General features: G+C 52.4%; 6 protein-coding genes across 6 annotated transcripts; 2 read left to right on the top strand and 4 right to left on the bottom strand.

Moving 5' to 3' along the window:
- Window positions 1-749: 749 nt before the first annotated feature.
- On the top strand, window positions 750-2,294 carry N7477_004825 (L-ornithine N(5)-monooxygenase; the record flags this gene model as incomplete). Its single annotated transcript, XM_056966488.1, has 2 exons — window positions 750-1,603; window positions 1,673-2,294. The coding sequence occupies 2 exons, from the start codon at window positions 750-752 to the stop codon at window positions 2,292-2,294; spliced, it is 1,476 nt and encodes a 491-aa protein (XP_056823269.1).
- A 1,725-nt stretch (window positions 2,295-4,019) lies between these two features.
- On the bottom strand, window positions 4,020-6,334 carry N7477_004824 (palmitoyltransferase AKR1; the record flags this gene model as incomplete). Its single annotated transcript, XM_056966487.1, has 6 exons — window positions 4,020-4,681; window positions 4,735-4,847; window positions 4,898-5,162; window positions 5,211-5,283; window positions 5,338-6,141; window positions 6,230-6,334. 6 exons carry the CDS (start codon window positions 6,332-6,334, stop codon window positions 4,020-4,022), a joined length of 2,022 nt encoding a protein of 673 aa, XP_056823268.1.
- Window positions 6,335-7,500: 1,166 nt separating this feature from the next.
- On the bottom strand, window positions 7,501-8,262 carry N7477_004823 (putative cyclin-dependent protein kinase complex component; the record flags this gene model as incomplete). Its single annotated transcript, XM_056966486.1, has 1 exon — window positions 7,501-8,262. The coding sequence occupies one exon, from the start codon at window positions 8,260-8,262 to the stop codon at window positions 7,501-7,503; it is 762 nt and encodes a 253-aa protein (XP_056823267.1).
- A 3,505-nt stretch (window positions 8,263-11,767) lies between these two features.
- Window positions 11,768-13,248, bottom strand: N7477_004822 (uncharacterized protein; the record flags this gene model as incomplete). Its single annotated transcript, XM_056966485.1, has 4 exons — window positions 11,768-12,145; window positions 12,203-12,679; window positions 12,733-12,994; window positions 13,070-13,248. The coding sequence occupies 4 exons, from the start codon at window positions 13,246-13,248 to the stop codon at window positions 11,768-11,770; spliced, it is 1,296 nt and encodes a 431-aa protein (XP_056823266.1).
- A 356-nt stretch (window positions 13,249-13,604) lies between these two features.
- On the bottom strand, window positions 13,605-15,063 carry N7477_004821 (hydrogen/calcium exchanger domain-containing protein; the record flags this gene model as incomplete). Its single annotated transcript, XM_056966484.1, has 2 exons — window positions 13,605-14,196; window positions 14,261-15,063. 2 exons carry the CDS (start codon window positions 15,061-15,063, stop codon window positions 13,605-13,607), a joined length of 1,395 nt encoding a protein of 464 aa, XP_056823265.1.
- A 1,128-nt stretch (window positions 15,064-16,191) lies between these two features.
- On the top strand, window positions 16,192-17,955 carry N7477_004820 (cystathionine beta-synthase CYS4; the record flags this gene model as incomplete). The annotated part of the gene is made up of 4 exons (XM_056966483.1): window positions 16,192-16,448; window positions 16,506-16,540; window positions 16,603-17,279; window positions 17,332-17,955. The coding sequence occupies 4 exons, from the start codon at window positions 16,192-16,194 to the stop codon at window positions 17,953-17,955; spliced, it is 1,593 nt and encodes a 530-aa protein (XP_056823264.1).
- Between the last annotated feature and the right edge of the window lie 151 nt (window positions 17,956-18,106).

Genomic DNA, 18,106 nt, shown 5'->3' with positions numbered 1-18,106 from the left:
GTTTAGTCTTTAGGCTTTCTGCTTCTTTCGTCATCGTGCTTGTTTTTGTTCATTTTTGTTGTTGTTGATTTTTCTTCTTTTTCTTTTTCTTTTCAGTTTTTTTTGGTGGACTTCCGCATCGGGAACCTGCAAGGTTGTCCCTTGTGCAAGGAACCTGTTGACTCGGTGGAGAACACTGTGTGTGTGTTGAGGAAAACATCGCTACTGTAAAAACCGAAGATATATAAGTTGTGCCGTGTCCCGGAATTCGCTTAAACACAAAACCCAGGATGGTGGAGACTGATTGATAAATGGAACCTCGAGTATCATACGCCCATCTCTCCTGCAACAGAAATCGCCCAGAAGCCGTATCCACTTGGTGACTTTTTTTGCGTGTTTTATTTCTTTTATCTGATCCGCTCCCGTAATCTGGTGAATAAGATCGCGCCTTGTCACTGGACTCGAGGCTTTCCATAGCTCCGAGAACTTCCCTGGTGGAACCCGCGAAACGTATCGTACGGCACGTCAAGTCGATTGCCCATTCGCCTCAAATCCGACTTTGTACCCAGAAACAGAAATCTCCGGAGAGTGGGACCTGCTGATGAGATCGGCTCGCTCTTGTACATAACTGACGCTCATTTCCTGAAGCTACGCTCGTGTGTCACAGTCTGCAGCATCTCAGCTTCTTGGTTTTCTGGCTCTTAGTTCTCGAGGCTCGGGCTCTACTTACCTCTTCTGCCTCTTCTCACTTTCATCCTCGACCGTGAAGTATGGAGCCTATTGCCCGAAAGTCTGAGGTGCCCTTCGTTGACACGCAGCCGCGTGGGCAGCATCCTGTTGCGCGCTCCCTGCTGCGCGCGGCACCTGCCGACGAGATGCACGACTTGCTCTGCGTGGGCTTTGGTCCCGCTTCTCTTGCAATTGGTATCGCCCTGCACGATGCCATTGACCCGGCCCTCAACCGTACTGCCCCGGTCGGCTTCAAGCCCAAGGTGTGCTTTCTTGAGCGCCAGAAACAGTTTGCATGGCACTCTGGTATGCTGGTACCCGGCTCGCGCATGCAAATCTCCTTCATCAAGGACCTTGCCACCCTCCGTGATCCCCGTAGCAGCTTCACCTTCTTGAACTACTTGCACAATAAGGACCGCCTTATTCATTTCACCAACCTGGGCACCTTCCTGCCCGCTCGTATGGAATTTGAGGATTACATGCGCTGGTGCGCTCAGCGTTTTGAGAACGTTGTCTCCTATGGCGAGGAGGTTGTGGAGGTCGTCCCCGGCAGCAAGACGGACGGAAAGGTTGACTTCTTCATTATCCGCTCGCGCAACTCCGAAACTGGCCAAGTTTCCTCCCGGAGAGCGCGCAAGGTCGTCGTGGCTCTAGGTGGCACGGCCAAAATGCCCCCCGGCTTCCCCCAGGATCAGCGCATCATGCACTCGTCCAAGTATTGCACCGTCCTCCCCACCATTCTCAAGGACGAGACCAAGCCCTACAACATCGCCGTTGTGGGCAGTGGCCAGAGTGCCGCCGAGATCTTCCACGACCTCCAGCGCCGCTATCCCAACTCCCGCACGACCATGATCCTCCGTGATTCCGCTCTGCGTCCCAGTGACGACTCTCCCTTGTATGTGTTCCCAATGAAACCACCTCTGAGCGAGACTTCCCGGTATACTAACCAAAAGTGAATCCCCAGTGTCAATGAGATCTTCAACCCCGAGCGCGTGGACAAGTTCTTCAAGCTGCCCACGGAAGAGCGCCACAAGCGCATTGCTACCGAAAAGGCCACCAACTACAGTGTGGTCCGCCTCGAGCTGATCGAGGAGATCTACAACACCATGTATCTGCAGCGCATCAAGAACCCCGACCAGACCCAGTGGCAGCACCGCATCCTGCCTGAGCGCAAGGTCGCGCGCATCGAGCACCACAATCTGGCCAAGCGCATGCGCATCCACGTCAAGTCGGTCGCAGACGAGCCCATTGAAGGCAAAGAAATCCTGGAAGTGGATGCCCTCATGGTGGCCACTGGCTATCAGCGCGACGCGCACGAGCAGCTACTCGAGCAAGTGCGTGCCTTGCAGCCCGCCGGCCAGGCGGCTTGGGCCCCCGGCCGGGATTACCGCGTCAGCCTTGATGGCAGCAAGGTCAGCCAGCATGCTGGTATTTGGCTGCAGGGATGTAATGAAAAGACCCACGGACTGAGTGACAGTCTTCTGTCCATCTTGGCAGTCCGCGGCGGCGAGATCGTCCGCTCGGTGTTCGGAGAGCAGCTGTCGGGAGCTCTGGTGCAGGACACCCGGTTGCGCGCCATGCTCTGATTAATGTTGTAATGTTTTATTTGAAATTACCTTTAGACACCCCCCCCCAGTCCCTGTTACTCTAGATTGTTGGAATTTAATGAATGATGCTCCAATCGATCCTCAACCCCTTCCAATAAGTCACTGGGAGGAGACTCTGCTGCCTGGTACTCTTTCTTTGATCACTAATTTTTTCTTCAACACTAATTAAAAAAAAAGACGCTTTGCACATGGATGCAGGGACTGCAGTGTGGAGTCATTCCCCCCCCCCCAAAAGGATATCCCAGAAAATGACGACCTTGGCAACTCGACCGGCTAGAGCTTGAAAGGGGGGCAATTTACCACATTACCACACCTTCACGTATTGCACTTGTACCTAAACCGGGTGAAACGCTGTCTCTGCCAATATTCCTTCTACGGCTAGAACTGGAAGCGACCACTACGCTGATCATGACCCGATCACGACAGGATGCTGACGGTCGCGCCAATTGCTCCGTAGCTCGGGCCCAAACCGAAAAGACGCAAACCCGAAGATCGTGATTAAAGGTCTAGATACACCGACGTACCTGAGATACACCGTTTATACATATGGTACACGCACCCGAGACATGGAGTGGGTCCAGCTGCGTGGCGCCATCAGATAAGTAAATTTCTTTTATCTGATCAGAATTCCGATTCTGGGTCCGTGGCGTCCGTGGCATGTTGCACGCGTACTTCGGTCCGTCGGTCTTGCATGCTCCGTCTGGCGAGACAACGTTCAGGTGCATGCTCTGGCCACCTTGACATCGGAACTGGGGGTCCTCCTGAATCATCCCGTCAATCTCTTACCTACTACGTGTCTAGCGGGAAAGGGAGTCTCCGGGCAGGTTTCTTCCTGATCTTTCCGGCTACCGGGGACCCGCAGGCGACTTGCCCGATAGGTGGCTTTTGAGCTTTCTCCCTCAAAACGAGACAGGTGGACTGTGCCCTAGGTGGCATCCGGGATGCTGGTTGTGGGTGGACGGGGGCTAGAACCGGTGAGCTCGCCAAGATGCGATCTTCGCTCACTCATGGGAGCTTGGAGGGCGCCTCAGCGATAGCGGATTGGCTTGCTGTTTTCCCCCTTCTCGGGATACCTTTTCTTGCCCGGCTCGGATATTCGGGATGGGCCAGCCAAAATGAAGAGGTGGGGGGAAGGGGAGAGCTTCAAGGGGTCGGATGGTTGTGGAGTCGGTGGACTCGGCAGCTGAGCAATCATCTCAATACCCCCAAGGATCGAATGGGGGCTATATCGCTGGGACGTGGCCGTGGGTCGGAGCTGGCAGCAAAAACGGGCAGTCTTCTAGAAGAGCTTAAAGTCCCCTGCAGAACACAGCCGCAGGAATCATCCGACGCAGGATGAACCACCACCACCCTGCAGGGCCGTACTATTGCACCATGGGCCCGGGAGAGAGACAGACACTAGTGCACGGAAGAAAGAGAAAGAGAAAGAGAAAGAGAAAGAGAAAGAGAAAGAGAAAGAGAAAGAGAAAGAGAAAGAGAAAGAGAAGAGAGAGGGAGGGAGAGATCGTTCATTAGGTAGCCGTTCACTGTACAAGTTTCTAAATGTAAAAACATGAGATAAAAACAGCAAATGCAAAAGGAACATGCCACGCAATGCAACACCAACGCTGCAATCATAGGTGAAACTTGGAACCGAAACCCAGTATACAGACATCATAATGCAAGGATCCAAAAGCCCGTGTTGTGAAGAAAGCTCATCACCACTTATACCATGTGTTCGGAATCGTCAGCTGCCACGCTGTGGTAGGCCCCTCCCTCACGAGCGCCGGCGTGCATGCGCATCGGAGTTTCGTACATGTCGTTATAGTTCACTATCTCACCACCAAGCATTGCAGCTCCAGATTCGCGCTTGCCAAAGATCGGGGCGGGGTCGCACCAGAAGTCGCGACAATTGCCTACGACCCCGCGAGAGAAGGGATTGCGGGGCCGTGTGGCCTGAGGTCCATCGCGTAGTCCATCGCGCGCAGTAGCGAAGAAGGTGTCGATACCCAGAAGGGATGACCACTGCTGGAAACAGCCGTGGCGGCGACGCGGGGCAGGAGGTCGTGCCAGGGCCGGGTTCGGTCCCTGTCCGGCGGCGGTGAGACCGGCAGCCTCCATCGAGGTCGTGCCAGCAGTCATGGCCGAGGCAAAGGCTTGGGAGCTGGGATAGGAACGGTCGATGTGGTGCCCTCTCATATTCTCGTACGTGGTCTGATTGCGCGAAACCTGGACGAGTTGCACCGCGCACAGCATCGTGACCCAGACCAACTGAAGAATGATCCAGACGTTGATAACCAGGGCGAAAGTGTCGCGAGTCACATAATCGCACAGAGCATCCTTGACAACGCTGCATTGGGCATTCGTAGATGGCAGATTGTTGATGTCTGCAACAATTAGTCAAGAGGATCATATCAATCGATCAATTGGAAAAACTCACAGCGAATGGTCAGCTGTACGAAGAGAATGATGCCAATTTCGAGACAAACAATATAGAGAACGAAGTGACGAAGGTTATTTGCTCCCACACAGTTGTCGATCCAAGGGCAGTGGCTAGGATATGGTCAGGGTAGGGCTAAAAAGGTGCAGGTAGAAGAACGTACTGGTCGTGCTTGGCGACACAGCGGCCGCAACGGCGGCAGTGCTTGCTGCGAAGGGGCTTTCTCGACATGCAAGGAACACAAAAGTTTTCTTCATCAAATTTCCATAATTCAAAGAGCTGGTTGACCATCTCTCTCTGCTGGTTTCTGCTGCTAATCTTCGGGACGTACCCCGGGTCTCCGACCATGGCCATGATATAGAAAAAGGTGGTCAGGATGTAGAAGACCGCAAAAAGAATGTTCAGGACGGGAGACGAAGCATAGGTCCCTAAACACCGTGAGTCAAGGATCAAAATGTATTCTAAATTCAACTCACCAGGCAAGACCTTAAAAGCATAACAAAATCCAACCCAGAACAGTGTACCTGCGAACACACCAGCCAGGTAAGGCTATAAACTGTCAGTCTCTCTGAAGACGTAAGGGTTTGGGATTGGAAGATATACCGTCTTTTGAAGGATGCGATATTCAGCGGGCCCACGATTCGCTAATTGCTGCGCAGCCCATTGCATACCAAACAGCGTCGCCAGAGTAAGTGGGACACTGATGAAGATGGCTAGGTTGCTGAGTATCCAGACAGCGACCAGAATGGTCAAGAAGGGCCAGAGGAAAAAGAATTTTGCCATGAGACTCTTGTTCTGAACCCAGCCAGACAATCCCATAGGCACAGTCTTCTGGTTGCCATCAGGCTCGTAGCCACGCTCATTAAGAGCGCGCGTCCAGATGCGCAAAGTGTTCATTTCCTGCGCCACAGTCATCGGAGATTTTCCGTCTCTGGTCTTTGCGAATCTGTTCGCACCGTATTCCAGCAGCTTCAAGACACAGGGCAGGGAGCCCTTGACCAAAGCCCAATGGAGCGGCGTCAGGCCGCCCTCATCCACCGCATTGGTGTTAGCCCCCCAGCGCAGGAACAGATCCACTAGAGTTGGATATCCCTTATAGGCAGCCCACATCAAGCCCGTGTGACCTTGTTGGTCGACCACGTCCACCGGGATTTCTTGGTGGAGCAGCAGAACGAGGAGGAACGCGTTTCCATCGATGGTCGCAAGATGAAGGATATTATAGCCTTGCACATCAGTCAAGAGGGGATCCGCCCCGTGGTTGAGCAGAAGGTTGACAATATAGTAATGGCACCGTTGCGCCGCCCACATGGCTGGGGTAGCCACCGACTCTCCACCCTTGGCGTTCACGTCTGCGCCCGAGTCGAGAAGAAACTTGCACATCGCATATTGATTGTTGATCGCGGCCCACTAATTAGAAATCAAATGGCCGTTAGCTATGGGTCCGATCGCGTGTCCCATCCCAAAGACACAACCCGCTGAAAGAGGGTAAACAAACATGTAGTGGAGTGATTCCTTCCTCATCGCGGTGATTCGCGGTCAATTTTTGAGTCGCGAACAGATTCTGCATGGCACCAATTTCTCCAATTCGAGCCAGTTGCATGATGTCTTCCCCAGGGGGATTGAACGCCTGGGCGCACTGGGCGCCACGGTCTTGAGTTCGACGTCGGCATTCGGTGGGGACGAGAAGTTCTTGTCGTTTGAGGACGTGGAACTGGGGTTTTGACCCGAGGGACTATTGCCCTTGGTCTCTGATGGGGGGGGACTTGGAAGACATTGGATATTGTCGTACAATAGAAAGCGGCGGGAGAGGACAAAGAAATTAGATTCGGGGACTTGAATGAATGTCGACCCCTAGTGGTACATGACGGATCACTATCACCAAGACACTTAAAATTTGGTAGACAGTGAATGTATGGCTGACGAAGTGGAAGGACAGTTGGAGTTTGGGGGGTCTGGGGATCGGCAGCGAAAGGGCGTGACTTTTTTTGGAGTCGGAGAAACGTTCGGAAGTTAAAGAGAGGAGACTAAACGCGCTATACCTCAACGCTGAACCGGTAAGACGCAGTTCTTGAGGACGAGCTCTCTCCGTCTCACTTGGAACTCTCGTAGAGAAAAGAAGTCAATGACTTTTTTGGCCTCAGGTTTAGCGACACGCACATGGCCGATTACTCAGCCACACAGGCAGCCGCATTCTACGAGCCTCGAGGTAAGTTCTAATAAGCCAATATTTAGTCACTTTGGCATTTTTGGCTGAATTATCTCTTGACCAAGTCCGATTATGAGCAGCCTTCTCATTGAAAGAGATCATCAGAAGTGGGAATGAACAAAGTCAGCATGTGGGGGACTGTTGACAGTTAGTGCACAAGAAAGTCAACGCTTCTTTGGGCTGTTTCGATAGTATTTCGCCCCAAACTTGTAGATGAGGCTTGGAAATGCCCCTTAAAGTTCCCACTCGAGGGAAGCCCAGGGATTCTTGGGTCTGGCTTGGGAGGGATACCTAGGAGTCTGTATTGTGATGATGCCTTGTAGCCAAAATTGAATAGACTCGCTGTCGCGCTCGTGAGGGAGGCTATTACAAGTCATTCAGGGGTCTGGGAGAGTCAAATTAGATCATAGACAGAGGGGCAAAGAGGGGAGCATAGGAAAGCGCGGATTCTTAGGAAGGCAGGATCTTGGGACGGTCACTCTCTCGATGAATGAGCCACATACATGACGGTAGAGAGAGTCCTTATAGTTACAGTGGTGGATCTTCATGACAGATGTATATTATACGATTGTATCTTCATTTGTGATCTTGTGAGATTTTATTTCCTCCATCATCATCTGCGCATCCACGCGCAGATCAAAGTTGGCCAAGAAACAGAAGCTGATCTCCAGTTTGGACAGCTCATGTTCACTGACTCCGCCCACTTTAGCGACTCGGCCATGTGGGTAGCTAAGATCTTCCAGAGCTTTCGTAGCCACAAGAAGGCCCGCGAGGACAAGCCGGTGCATATTCTTCGGTGTCACGCAAAGGACCTTCTCTGAAAGCGCCATTCTGGTGATGTAATGGCTTGCGGCGAGTAACACGGCTGTAGACATGGGACAATACCGATGCAGTCGCAGTACATAGTCTCGTATCGAGATGGGAGGGATTTTCTTTGAAAGGAACTTCCTGGAGAGCAGTGCCAGTTGAAAGGTTTCTTCGCGGGTCCGAACAGCCGCATCTTCCGCATCTCCGCAATGTAGGCCCACTGCTCCAACAGATGACCCTTCATCTCCTGATATATCACCCTCCACGGGCGTGGAGACGAATGAGTTCGGGTCTGTATTGCCAGGATTTGTCGCGAAGTAATTATTCAACTGCTCGACATTGTCGCATAGCCGATGTAAAGCCGTCTCTGGCGCAATGTCAAAAACCATCCCGGCTCCAGTGACTGGAGATATCGTGGTCTCTGCATTGCCAGCTGGGGAGCCCAATTTGAGCATGGATCGTGGGGATATTGCGCCTTGCGAAGCGCATTCGGTCTGCACCATGACGGCGGTCATGGCTGGAGGAATTTATTGCCTGCGGGGGTCTTCTAACGGGGTGGTGCAAGAAAGTAGAGCACACCCGGGCCTGAGAGGTAGACGAATACTCTCTGGGTAGATATCTCATTTTATGACACCAAAAGACGCGAGAGCTTTGTACTGGCGCGGCAGTTTCTGATCACGGCGAGGGATAAGATGCGCCACGATAAGCGAGCGGAGCGCAGCAAGAGGAACCGGTCAGCGGAGATGTAATCGATCGAGAATCTGTGAAACTTCTTGGGCTTGACAGCCTGACAGTGATTAACGTCGTATGCCCAAAAAAGCCACCGCGCCAGTCGCTGCGGAACTCACTATCGTCCAATCACCCCCATGAGCACCCCGGTCAATGGTCAATGCTGAATTCAAAGAAAATAAATGATGGAAATGGGAATCTCCAGAGACCCAAGATACTGGGAAGAGAGCGAAGTAGAGCAGGAGAAAACGAAGACTGAAAAGCAGAAACTGGGAACAGCGAAAACTACAGGGGCGGAAGATAAGGTGATCACTTGAGACCCGCTTCCGGGGGGGGGGGTGATACAGCCGCGCATTCTCCACTACTTCAGACCGGCTTCCACTTGGACTTGGAACCGTTGTTGAAAGGGTGGATATATTGAGATTACAACAAGATGAGAATTCATACAATGGCAAGTGAAACTCCCTCCTCCAACGCCGGGTATCATGGAATCATGCGATGACGCCAGCCATTTCAATTGTTGTTACCCGGTCACGACTTGTTCAAAACACGCTCCTTCATCTTGCTTCAGCAATTCGGCCCATAGGGACGAGAATTTCGCTCTCTAGTGCGCCGCGTGTTGCGGTTCGTTTCCGTCTCGACCCACAGATCATCCCGGACCTGTATGTCGTCCTGACGAGACTGGACCCGAGCGAGCACCTCAATGCCTGAATCCACGAGGCCGCCAAGTCCATATTGTACAATTCGAGGTTGCGTTCGAGGTGATTGCTCCTCAACATCAATGCGAGCGGTTCTTTCCTCAACGTTGCGATTCTCGCGGCGTTGTGGCCAAGGGGATCTCGCTCGAGGTCGCGGTGTACGGTGTACAATCGTGGTCGGTTCGAGTCCATTGTTTGGGCATGTATAGCCCCCCTGTCTCGGTAATCTGATTTCCAATCTTCGACTTCTTTCGGCCGACGTTGACGCGGTTGGCATGGGTGCTTCCACTCTAGTATATCGCCTGGTTGTGGTTTCTTGGAATGCACACGCGCTTTCACGATCGACCTGCTAAGCCCAGTAAGCGTGAGTCTCCCTCGAGCGTGTGATCTTGCGTACCTCAAACGTGCGGTCTGGTGAAGTCCGCCGTCCTTGTCGAAGTGGCCTCCGCTCAGCCACTATGGATACTTCTCGACGAGACCGATATTCTCGTGCTTCTCGGTTCTCTGAAGTCCTCAGGCGGTCATTGCCGGACCGGCGACCTCTTCGCAGCTCCGGAATGGGCTCTGAACCCATCCTAGGTAGCCTATATCGAGTCCTACGGGTACGACTTGCGTGACAAATGTCCGCTTCGCCCACATCTTCTGGAAGGTCGACCACAAATGCCCGTGCTGGACGTCTTCGGGGTGACTCTTCTCTTTCCCTTCTGTGGCCGGTCTCTTTTCTTGACTTGAGGACGTCGAGAAAATCCAGACCTAAAAGTAAAGACAGCCATTTTCTGGGTCGGACCATGCCCAGGCCTGAGATTAGCTCAGGGATGTATCTTTTTGACTCGTAGTACGTGTAGTTTGATGCCACGGAGTCACAGTCTCCGAGAGTATCGGATCGAGAGTATTCCGTGTCGTCAGAGTATCGATATCTCGGCCACGGTCTATAGCGGATCGGGGGCCGACGCCTGAGACGCCTTGGAAGTCTTGCAGGGAACGGATCGTCGGGGGTTTCCGAGGAATATGCGCTGTGCCTGCTACATGAATCGATCTCATCAACATCTAACAACATGACGGCAAGCACTAGAGCAGATCGAAGGGCAGAATTGAGATCGGAGGTCTCAGGCAAAGAATGCCTCGACATACAATGAGGCATTCGAGAAAGATATTCGACAACAGGACAAGGTCATGATCCACAGAGCTGATATTAGATGTTTCGTCGTCCTGCAGAGAAGACATAAAAGAACCGCATGGACAGAGCTGAAAGAAAGGTGAAACGAGCAGCACAGAAAGCGATGCCTACCTAAGTAGAACCCTCAAAGGCATGTGGTGACGGTCATAGGCGTGTCGCAGGTGATTTCTTTGGTCCGTCGCAGAGCTCAACCGTCCTTGTCTGGAGCACAGTATTGCGATTTTCAGCATGGGACGAGTCACTATGCAGAGCCATGATGAAGCACGAGTCCGGCTCCCGGATCTCGCACTCTTATAGACAGTAGTTGTTGGGAGTCCATTGTCGAGCGTAGTCTAGCGAAGGCAGCCGTGCCCATTGTGCGGGAAATTACTCTTCCACTTTTCTGTTTTCTGTTTTGGTTTCTGGTGTGGCTGATAGTCACAGGGGCGCAGCGAGTCAGCAGGGGGGATGCGGATGACAAAGTGACTCGAGTGGATGTCAGGTCTGGTATGTCTGGTTTATTACAGGACACCGGCTTTTCATAGCTCAGAATCTCTCTCTACTCTCGCTTCTCTACACTACACGAGTCTGTTGGAAACCTCCACCGTCACACAAAGTCCTTTTTGGGTATCAAGCGAGAGAGGTAGGACTTTGGCATTATCATTCGACATCGAAACTATGCGATCACATAAGAGAATCGTTACAGACTATTCCAAGTGCTCTGTCATTGTGGGATCTATTTACTGACGTGTATCCTTCGAATCGTAGAGATATCCAGTTTCCGCAGTTCAACCTTGTCCGCCTTGCGCAGAGAAGGCGATGGACGCTCGAAGAAACCCTCAATTTTCACGGGGATCGTAGACGAATAAAATGAGGCTCTTGGTAAACCCCCCCAGATGACATGGGTCCCGGTCCTTTTAACATCATGAGAAGTGAGCCGAGTGGGAACCGATCGCGATCTCCCGCGCAACAATGCGTGTCACAAAACCGATGCAGGCGGGACGGGATGGCGTCTCACCAGCCACAATGCAGGTCCAATCACGCTTGCAGATTCTTGTTGGTTGTTTGAAACCTTTCCGCATCAATGAGAATGACGGGCTGAAGTGTTACGAGGGCTTATGGCTGACATTGTTATGCTTCTATGATCAATGGCCCCTACGGACGTTTTGGACGATGTATCGGGTAGACTATTAGGCAACACCTAGCTCCATCGCTCAAGGAACCTATCCTGTGCGCTGTCTCGCTGGTGGAGTACTTCCAAATCGAGCCCTTGCACGCCCCTTTGAAGTTGGGTAAGTTGGGCCTCTAGCCCTGATAATGCTTCTGCTTGACTGGGGTCGCGTAATGACGTTTCAAAGAGCGAATCGGTCTGCAAGGAAGACAAAAGAAGCTGATAAGCGCTGTCCATCGGAGATAGCTGTGCCACCAAAGGTGATTCTACTGCTGCCCCGAGACTCCGTAATGTTTCCGACATGTGCATCCGCTTCTCGTGGAGTTCTCGAGCACTGCCACCCTCCGCACGTGGCCGCAGTACAGATTCGGGGAGAAGCCGACACGGCGCAGAAGACCCTCTAGAATAGGTTGTTCAGGCGCCGGAGCCGGGTTGCGACCGACCGCAAGGATAGCACCAGGCTGCATTGATCGCCGTCGAAGAGACTCCCGTCGAGAAGACGTCGGAGTCACCAGCATAATGGCTGCTTCGGCCTGAAACAGTGAAGCGAGCTGCTCTAATAATTCACTTGAAGATTCGCGTTCCCCGAGCTGATTCGTTAATGTCTGCCTGGACAAGGTCATATCGATTAAGATATCGAGTGTCTGTGATACACGTTGAGTCTAAAGCCATGAAACACCAAGGCAGGAGATGAATCTCACCTGTTCCAGCTTTTGCTGCGATGCTGCCCGACGTTGTCCATGTTCATGGTGAATCTCCTGAAGGATGGGTTCATGGTATTGTTGCTTCGTGGACATTTCGGCCAAGACCTCAATTTCAGGATAGAGAGATTCCAGTTCTTCTTCAAGTGCTAATAACGTGTCGTTCTCTACAGCCTCTTGACTATAGTCAGACATGCTCCATTGTATTGTTTCCAGATACAATCGGTCTAAGCGGTAGTGGATCTCTTGTGCAGTGGTCTCAGCCAGCATTGCACTCAGATCGGCGGTCCGCTTGACGGCGGATGCATCGCTGCCATTTGACTTGGTGCCGGATATGAGAGACTCTAGACTCGCAAGAACCTTATCATCTTGCTTTAGTTGAGCAGACAGCGAGGAGAGAATTCGTTTGTTTGCTGCCCCCGTTTTGTCCATCGCGTTTCGGAACCTCGTCTCTAGTTCGTCGGCAAGCTCGTTGGCCTGCAAAAGATCAGTGCTTTGTTTCCCGTAACCATTGAACATGGTGCAATTACCGCAATCGTTGTGTTTTGACTCCCAGCTTCATGTTTCTTCCGCAGCCGTCGGATGTCCCGACTTCGTTCTTGATCCAAGTGTCCTTGCCGTCGCAATTGGCTTTTGAGTGTCTCGCACTGTCGTGAAAATATTTCTGTCTGTTTCTGAATAGTATTGGTCGATGACTCGAGAGATTTGATCGCCGTTCGGATGTCGTCTTCTAGAAAGGGGCGCGTCGCTTTCAGAATGGGGTCGCGAAGAATGGGCTGGAGGAGACCGGTACTATCGAGCTTGTTATATCTTATTCATGATATCAGCTGCAGTTTGAGTCAAGCTCTTTTGACTTTGGGGGCATACAGGTGCAGTTCCTCTCTGGAGAGTAGAGTCTCTGGTTGCAGATGCCTCGACACCCACTCCGCATTGTTGCGACCGGTAGTCGGATCCCCCAAAGCAGATTCAATCACATCCTTCTTGGCTATGAGATTCCTCTCTTTCAATATGGACAGTATTTGGTCCGTCAGGATTCCGAACTCCATTCTCGGCGAGGTTGTCTTTCAAGCGCGTGGCGTGCGACACGAACGTGGAGCCTCGAAACCACGCCTTGAATACGATAAGCGATTAGTCCAGCTCTGGCCAGAGCTTCTTCGGGCTCCGCTTCGGAATAAGAGATGATGATTGCGCTCAGCGTCTCCCAGCGCCTTATTCTCCTTTGTCTACAGGGGGTTTCTTGGGTGATGTGGACCGGTATAGTCACGTGGCTGTATACAAAGTTCCCAATTGGGCCAGACTTCCGATTACATTAAATTCTCTTGTTTTGCAACGCTACTAGCGTATAGCACAGAAGTATACAGGTTTCACAGTCTAATTTGAGTCCGGCTGCTGGGATTTCATCTTATGACTGGTTGGTCGAAGCCTGTTCCACTCCGGGATAGTACCAGGATGTGACGGCGATGATGACATAGACGAGCACACACAAGGCTCCCTCCAAGTAATTGGACTTTCCATCTCGCAGGAAGTTTCCAACGACAAGGATTGATAGAACCAGGAGAACAACCATGAAAATCTCGAAATTGAGACTCATGTCCTTGTCCAGGCCCCAACCCACGATGACAGCGAGCGGGGCGTTCAAAAGAGCTGTTTGGATCGAAGGACCTAGGCAATGGAAGAGTGCAAAATTGATCTGGTTATCCCAGGCTTCATCCACAGCCGTGAGGTGCTCGGCAGCCTTTTCAACTAAAGGGACGAGAATCAAGCCCATGAAGTTGTCCGAGACGCCCAGGGCCACAATGTACTCTATCTCCTGCACGAGGAAGACGGCAGACATGCAGACACAGGTCAGCGAGATGACAATGGCCACGATGCACTCAAAGAACGTGAGTTTGGCCCTCAGGAGCTCCTGATCTCGGTCTTCATCTTGCGCTTCGTCCGACTCAAAGATCTCGTCGAAAATGGAGTTGTGACTATGTAGGTTGAAAACGAGATATCTAGCAACAGAAAGTCAGCTGTGGATACTTCCAACCACCCGGCTCTTCTAGACATTAGACTCACGCGAAGAAAGCAACGAGAAGGATAACCGCAGTTGCGCGGCTAATGGTCAGCGCATCCTGTTCCAATTGGTGTAGAGTAAACTCGGTATTGACAGCGCCTTTTAACGCAGTGTAGAAAGCGCTTGGGATTAACAACCCGAAACCTGCGACCAGCAACAGTCCGGTTCCAACCTCACTGACCGCCTCGTGAAACACTTGCTCATTCCGCCTGAGACCTCCAACAAAGAAACAAGTCCCCAGGCAAAGAAGCAAATTGGCCAAGATGGAGCCCAGAATGGCAGCTTGAATGACGGGTATTAGGTCTTGCTCAGCGGAGGAGTTGTGAAGTAAGACCATGAAGAGCACAATTTCTACCACAGCGCTTAACATCGTTTCCAGTAAGACACCGAGGACTTTGGGTAGCTTCTTAGCCAGCTCTCCACCTGCGAACCCGAGCAAGTTCGCGGAAGGCACCATGGCGATGTAGTTGAGGGTAAAGACCCAGACGTGAAGATCAGGACGCGCAAAGTGCATCACGATCGCCACCGGGACAAAGGGCCAAAGGATGTTCACCATCATTGAAGCTCTACAGACACTCCTGAAGCATACTCGAAGAAAGTGGAGGGGATGAAATCCCTTGCGGCCGCTCTCGCCGGCACTGTCGACGCGAAAAAGGCCCAGGACATAGCGATGAGAATGAGTCTTTCTCTCGTGAATAGGCAACATGGGACTTTCCTGGGGATCCTTCTCTTGCGGCGGCGCCAGGATTTCCCCACTCGCCTGCGGGCGTGGCCCCCTTGACGCGGAGGAACGGATGGAGCCCATCTCGCCAAAAGGACAGGGATGCCAGAAAAGTGATCCGACCAGAGATGGAAGATCGAGGGTCAGGTCAGAGAAAAAGCGAGGCACGAAGTCTGCACCAGGGAGATTCGACAGTGCCAAGGGTGCAAGAGGAGAGCCCAAGGCGACCGTCTATACAAGCGAAAGGAAAACACACGAGCAATCTGACGTAGCCAATCAAGCCAGGCATCCGGCAGGAAGATGGATCAAATGGATCCGATGGATCTGGAGGAGTCCAGGAGGTCTTGGCAGAAGCCACTGCCTTGACGCTGGAGCGATGTCGTGTAGATCTGTCTCTTTTGGCTCGATCGGGGTCTCCGGTGTTGCATTTGCTGCCCAGGGGAGACCCCAGCGCACCCTTGAAACAAATTCCTGATAAATGGACATCTCGACTGGAAACGTGCCAGATTGTATGACCGGCCCCATTGCAGCGGCTGTGGGGATCAGATGTGCACAGCCACAAGCTTGGCTCCTGCAGACGAAGCTGGCGGAGCTGAGCGGAGCTCTGGGCCCCCTTGAAGATGATCTTCACCAGAAAGGTCTGAGACTTCGACTCATTCCAGAGTTGATATAAGTACCATAGACACCAGAGGCAATTGCCATGAGTATCCGTCCAGGCACACCAGAAGAAAAGCCGAACAAAGATGAGACCCTTGGAAGTGTATCAAAACACGTCCGGCGAGACCCTCAACCCGATGCCCAGACAGAGAGAATCAACTGGACGCGCACTCAAGAATTCCTCGATCGGGCAGTATCTCCTCCCAGCATCAATATTCTGCCCAGGAAAGGTGGACCTTGCTAACGCGTAGATTACTGGGAGATAGGGCGTTGCCTGTTGCATTCTGCGTTTGGCATTTGGCCTTTGACATGGCTACATCATTGCATAGTTGTATGATGCGCAAGGCATGAGTTTCACAAAGCCTCGACTCAAAGACAATGGGTAATTACTGAACTTGAGACTCAACCGATAGAACGACCACGAGCGAAGGCGAAGACGAGGACCCACTGTTTGGCGGTTATCGTCGGGCGGGGCGAGCATGGCAGAAAAAGGTTGCGAAATCTTCGGAACCTTCCTTCTTCACCATTTCTTGCAAATTGGGCCCTTTACAGATCATGGCTTCGACTAAACCCGCTATCCCGCCCGTGGCGCTGGACACTATCACTCAACAGATTGGAAACACCCCTCTGGTACGACTGAACCGTCTGCCCCGCAGCCTGGGAATTGATGCCACCGTCTACGCGAAGTTGGAGTACTTCAATGCTGGTGGCAGTGTCAAGGATCGCATTGCCCTGCGCATGATTGAGGAGGCAGAGCGCTCCGGTCGCATCAAGCCGGGCGACACTCTGATCGAGCCCACCAGTGGCAACACGTAGGTGTTTTTCTTTTCCCCTCATTACGCATGCAATGTGCTTACTGAGTTTGGCAGTGGTATCGGTCTGGCTCTGGTCGGTGCGGTGAAGGGTGAGTTCAGCGTGGAAAATAGAATATGAATGCTTCAGTCCAGACTAACTTGATCGCGACAGGATACAAGACCATCATCACTCTGCCCGAGAAGATGTCCGCTGAAAAGGTTTCCGTTCTGCGGGCCTTAAACGCCACCATCATCCGAACCCCCAACGAAGCCGCCTTCGATTCGCCCGAATCCCACATCGGAGTCGCCAGGCGCCTGGAGAAGGAATTGCCCAACGCTCACATCCTCGATCAATACGGCAACGAAAACAACCCCAACGCCCACGAATTCGGCACCGCCGAAGAGATCTGGACGCAGACCAATGGCGAGATCAAGGCTATTGTGGCTGGCGCTGGCACTGGTGGTACAATCACTGGTATCGCTCGGGGTCTCAAGAAGCATAATCCCAAAATCGAAGTGATCGGTGCTGATCCCCATGGTTCCCTTTTGGCTCTGCCTGAAACGTTGAACGAGCCGCACATGAACGAGCCATATAAGGTGGAGGGTATCGGTTACGACTTCATCCCCGATGTTCTGGACCGCAAAATTGTTGACCGGTGGTACAAGACTGCCGACAAGGAATCTTTCCAGTACTCGCGACGCCTGATTGCCGAGGAAGGTCTCCTGGTTGGTGGCAGCAGTGGAAGTGCTGTCGCCGCATTAGTTAAGGCCAATGAGGAGCGCAAATTCTCCAAGGACGATGTCGTTGTTGTTGTTCTCCCGGATAGCATCCGAAGCTATTTAACCAAGGTAAGTCTTACGGATCTGATCTTTTTCCCTATTGATATTGACCGCTTCCAAGTTTGCGGATGACGACTGGCTGGCTGCCAACAACCTCCTGTCATCGTCTCCCATTGCGGACACTCCCACCCAGCAACCCCCGGTCTCCACTGATCCATTGGCCGGTGCGAAGGTCAGCGCTCTTCGTCTGAAGCCCATTACTACTGTGACTTCCAACATCCCGTGCGAGACAGCAATTGAGACCATGCGTGAGAAGGGCTTTGACCAGCTGCCTGTTCTCGCGCCCTCTGGCCGCAAGCTTGTGGGCCTGCTCACTTTGGGCAACGTTCTCAGCCGGTTAACACACGGCCGCGTGTCTGGAAAAAGCCCGGTGTCCGAGGTCATGTTCGATTTCTCCAAGATTCCGGAGGTTGTGACCGATCCTCGCAATGTGGGTGTTACCCGAGCTCCGTCGGGCGCCCAGACCAACGGAATGGATACCACCCGGGTGCACACCAAGCGTCGCCAGTTCATTGAGATCACTATGGAGACTCCGCTCAGCGTGCTAAACCGATTCTTTGAGTGGAACAGTGCTGCCGTTGTCACAGAGAAGGACGACAACGGCGCAATGAAGCCTTTGGCTATTGTCACTAAGGTTGATTTGCTCACGTGGCTGCTGCACCAGAGCAAGACCAACGACGCTTAGTCGGCTTTAACACCTATTACTTGACTTGCATTCCTGGCAGAACTTTGTTCCTGCTTCTCGGGTGGAGTTTCAACACTGGTTAATGGTTTGTCTTTTCTCTTTTGGGACCGGCGTTCCTCCTGCGTCAATCAGATGCCTAACAAGGCTCCGG

The sequence above is a fragment of the Penicillium maclennaniae genome, assembly GCF_028827695.1.
Source record: "Penicillium maclennaniae strain IBT 15551 chromosome Unknown utg000004l:1.0-3007600.0:1.0-3009580.0, whole genome shotgun sequence".
Taxonomy (NCBI): Eukaryota; Fungi; Ascomycota; class Eurotiomycetes; order Eurotiales; family Aspergillaceae; genus Penicillium; species Penicillium maclennaniae.
Note: the sequence above shows the minus strand (reverse complement) of the source record. Positions and strands in the feature narration are given on the sequence as shown.